Genomic DNA, 4700 nt, shown 5'->3' with positions numbered 1-4700 from the left:
GATCTAAACAGTATGTGACAGGGTATGTAACTAGCAGTAAAAAAGGTTATGATCTAAACAGTATGTGACAGGGTATGTAACTAGCAGTAAAAAAAGGTTATGATCTAAACAGTATGTGACAGGGTATGTAACTAGCAGTAAAAAAAGGTTTTGATCTAAACGGTATGTGGCAGGGCATGTAACAACCAGTAAGAACAGTTTACGATCTAAATTGATGGTTGTATGGTTCCTGTAGCATAACATGATGATTGTATGGTTCCTGTAGCATTGTAATTTGTGTTAATGAACTTTGACATGAGGAGGCAGAGCCACATGTGAAACACAAGAGTTCATTAAGAACAAAATTAAAACTGTTGAATCTTTGTCTAGTTATGGATCTCGTGTCCATGACATTAATTAGGCCTATGGAAGAAGATAATACAATAACTCCTATGTCTAGTAGTACTAATAGTAATATTAGTGTTAGGCCTAGGCCTACATGTGAATAATATACTGTTATGGCCAAAGAAATCAGAATTTCCATTTCAACATTAGATTTTAAATGCAGATTGTTATATATATATATAAGTCTTTGGCATGTTTAGATTGAAAAATAATCTTGTCACAAAAGTTTAAGTTTTGGTCAAGTGTATTTTACACTTTTCCATCTGAAAAAGTTTTTTTCTTGATTTTTGTAGGTTGATGCAAGAACATGTTTCATTTTGGTTGTAATTAAAAACCTGAGATGTATACCTTGTTTGTATGAAAAAATAAAATTATAGCTAATTACAAGCAAAATTGATTATGTCATAAAGGAACACCTGCTTTGTTTTAAATCGATCTATTGTTCAAAGAAATGTAAGAGTTTTATTTACAAATGTCTTTCAATTTGTAATTAAACTAAATAATCATGATTTTTCTGAACATTGTTTATTAAGTTCTTCACAGCTGAGCTAAGAGTAGTCTTATCATAATATTGATGAACCTGATTCTCTCATTTGACCAATAACCCAAAAATTGACACCCATCCTTGCTGTCACTTTTATACATCTTGCAATGATGATTACAACACAAAGTTTAGTGTAATTTAAAATTAATTAACTAGCATGAACTTGCAACTAAAATTATATACAGAATATAGTTTTGAAAATTTGTTTATTTGTTCTGGCACAGGTGTACCGTTTCTGTTGGAAAAACGCTCATGGCATTATATTTCATATAGAGGAAGAACTCTCTTGTGAATGGTGATTTAAATTGTAATTTAAATGACCCTAATTATGCCTGGACAGCATAATTTCAATTATTTGTGTGTGTGTTTGTGTGTTTATTTGCCCTGTGCTGCCTTTGTAAATCCCAATTCTACGGCTCCTTGGGTATAGGGAAAATATTAAAATTATTTTATAATTATATCTTTCAACATTTCCTTTACTCTTCCACAACAATTATGTAATGCTAAAGTTTTAATGTTTAAATTTATGAGTATTAAAGATAAAATATGTGGTTATTATATGTAATGACTAGCATAAAATACCCATGCTCTGCTACAGGATTCTAAGGTCCCCTCATGATTCTCAGAGGCCTCAGTTTATCAGTCAAACATCTCCATTATTCTTTAATTGATTTGTCTGTTGCCATTTCCCAAACTTAATTATATTCAACTCTTTTTTTTAGTTTTAATTTAGCTTCTCATTTATTTTTTTTTCATTCTCCAAATTCTACAATCTTCTCTGATTCATATTTTTCTTCCTATTGTGTGTTGCTGTCTCCCAAACTTAGTTCAATTCACTTTTTATAACTTTTGGGTTTGTATTTTTATTCCAATGTTTGTGTTGATGAAGAGTATTTGGCAGAAAACTTCCATATATTGTTCATTCAGTAAGTGAGAATTAGAAAACAAATATGAAACTTTCTATAGAACTTCAGGAAGCTAAAACCTAAAAAAACAATACCCAGGTGCATACTCTCAGGATCTCCTCATTATGAGTGCAAAGTTTCAGGTATCTAGGTTCTTTACTCTTGTAGCTATAGCAATCACACACACACACACAGGCTCTTTTATTATTATAGAAAAAAGCTGAAAAATAATACCCAGGTGCATACCCTCAGAATCCCCTTGGTATGTGTACAAAGTTTCAGGTCTCTAGGTTCTTTCATCTTGGAGCTATGGTGGTCACACACACATACAGAGGCACTTTTATTATTATAGATATACATTTTTGAATTTTGAACTTTAAATCAATAAATAATGGCTTTAATTAATTACATATCAAACCACAATTATTTATCATAAAACAAAGGTATTTTTGTTTTTACAATAATAAATAGTTATGGTTTTAATGGTGTAATACTGTTCTTAATTAAATGCTACAAGGTGTATGAGTAAACAAACTAAAGTCTCCTAACTTGTTTGTTCATTATGGGACTTTAATTCTTTATAAAAGCCTTATTAAAGACTTGTAAAACTTGGAGGAGAAAATGTTCTAATAATCTGTTCATTATGTGACTTTGATTTTTCATGAATATTTTACTTAAGAGTTGTGAACCTGAGAGTGGAAAAAATTTCAAACTCAGCTATTCATTCTGTGACTAATTCTTTTTAAAGACTTGTTTTAAAACTCTGTGGAACAATTTTACATAAGTGATTCGTACCAATAGTGTTGCATATGACTAGTTTAAATGAACATTTATAATGTTGATACTTTATTTTTTCTCAATAACCCTTTTATAGCAATTATTTTAATTTTACACATTATTTTAGGTAATTCTTTATAACTTTGAACAATGAAATATTTATATGATTGCTTTTATAGGTTGTTTTGAATATTAAACCACAAATTCTGATATTTCCAGGGCTCTTCACTTAAAATTCCAAATGTTGAAAGGAAGCTCATGGATCTTTACTTGCTCCATAAGGTAAAGCTAATGTATCTTACAGCTGCAGTACGATAAAATACATATTCTTTACTGTTGTTGAGTGACATTAGTGGAAGAGAAGCTATGATTAGAAATGTTAACACTAAATGGCAAAGATTTTTTAATAAGTTGTTTCTGAACTAGAAGTAAAATGCAATAATAGAAAACATTTGTAATTTAGGCATGCCTTGCTAGACCTGCTAAATTCAAATCCAAGACAAATAAAACTTTACATTAATAATTAAAAGTAATTTTGTATAGTTCATTACTTCTTAACTTTTGTAGAATGTTTTGAATACTTTTTGAATACTGCCTTAATTTGAAGTTAAGTTATGTGTGTATATATAAATGAATATGTATACACATACATAATTCATGCATTGACAAGACAAACAAATGTTATGCCAGTTATAAAAACAAAAGGTCTAGTTTTTTTGTTGTGAAGTATAAGTAAGTACATAAATATGGTACATCAACAACTGTGGGTGATATAAATGGGGAAGGGAATATATTAATGAGAAAGCGTGAATTTGTTATTTGCACACTCTCTTCACTTTTTGCTATGCTGATTTACATCACCCACATATAGTTGTTACTGTGCCATTTTTATGTACTTAATTTATATATTAATTATCAAAACAAGCTTTAACAACTAACAAAAAATACAACAAAAAGGCTGCATAAATTGAAAAGATCACCAGGACACAATCTGTAATGTGGGATATAAGACGTGTTCTTGGTATTGGAGGTGATTGTTGAAGTAGGACCCACGATCTACTAGTATTAACCTTCGTTCACTAGCCTCACGTGTTAAAGAAAGAAGAATAAAGATAACTTAAGTAAGAAAAATAAAAATGAGTTAGAAAAGCAAGATGTGGATGCCCAAGCCCACATCTATATCACCCTCCACTGTCTGCAGTATATTTTGTTAGTTGTTAAGGCTTATTTTGACAATTAAAATGCTTTTCATCACCGGTTTTGGCTTGGTATTTTTAATGCAGTTCTTCCTTTTGATGTTAATATTTACTTAACTCAATAAAACATAAATAAATAAGAAAGACACAATTTTCAACTTTTATCATTGCCTCAACTGACTTGTATAATTTTAATGTATATGTACACTCATGTATAACATCTACAACATGTAAAATATAAGGGTGACATTATATTTTGAATTATAAATATCTGCTATTGATTTCATTTCCATAGATATATATTTTTTTATAAGAGAAAATTTTTCCCATTACTGACTATTTTAAGGATGACTGCATGTTAGATTTGTTTTAGTTTGTTGATTAAACATGCCAAGGTAAAATTGTATTATTTTTATTATACATATGTTAGATAGTTCAGCAAGAAGGGGGTATGGATATAGTGATAAAGGAGAGGAAATGGGCAAAAGTAGCTGCCAGAATGGGGTATCAACCAGGAAAGAGCATTGGGTCCCTCTTGAGGCAGCATTATGAGCGTATTCTTTATCCTTATGATTTATTTAAAAGTGGAAATAGTCTAGGAGAAACAGTAAGTTGTGTTTTCATTATGCCATTAATGCAGGTTTCAGTTTGATTACTGTGATTTGTGTTATACTACAGGAACCATACAATCATCATGTTATGCTACAGGAACCATTCAATCATCACGTTATGCTACAGGAACCATACAACCATCAAGTTATACTACAGGAACCATACAATCATCATGTCATACTACAGGAACCATACAATCATCACGTTATACTACAGGAACCATACAATCATCATGTTATACTACAGGAACCATACAATCATCATGTCATACTACAGGAACCA

At 30.3% G+C, this 4700-nt stretch overlaps 1 protein-coding gene across 1 annotated transcript in view; it reads left to right on the top strand.

Annotated features, from left to right (window-relative positions):
* Positions 1 to 4700, top strand: part of LOC106462519 (lysine-specific demethylase 5D-like) — a 75328-nt gene that overhangs the window by 6553 nt on the left and 64075 nt on the right. The window contains exons 4-5 of the mRNA XM_022389814.1: positions 2830 to 2892; positions 4237 to 4413. Of these exons, the coding sequence (XP_022245522.1) occupies positions 2830 to 2892; positions 4237 to 4413 (240 nt within the window). The remainder of the gene's footprint in view (positions 1 to 2829; positions 2893 to 4236; positions 4414 to 4700) is intronic.

This window comes from Limulus polyphemus, unplaced genomic scaffold (assembly GCF_000517525.1).
Source record: "Limulus polyphemus unplaced genomic scaffold, Limulus_polyphemus-2.1.2 Scaffold1190, whole genome shotgun sequence".
NCBI classification, from domain to species: Eukaryota; Metazoa; Arthropoda; class Merostomata; order Xiphosura; family Limulidae; genus Limulus; species Limulus polyphemus.
Note: the sequence above shows the minus strand (reverse complement) of the source record. Positions and strands in the feature narration are given on the sequence as shown.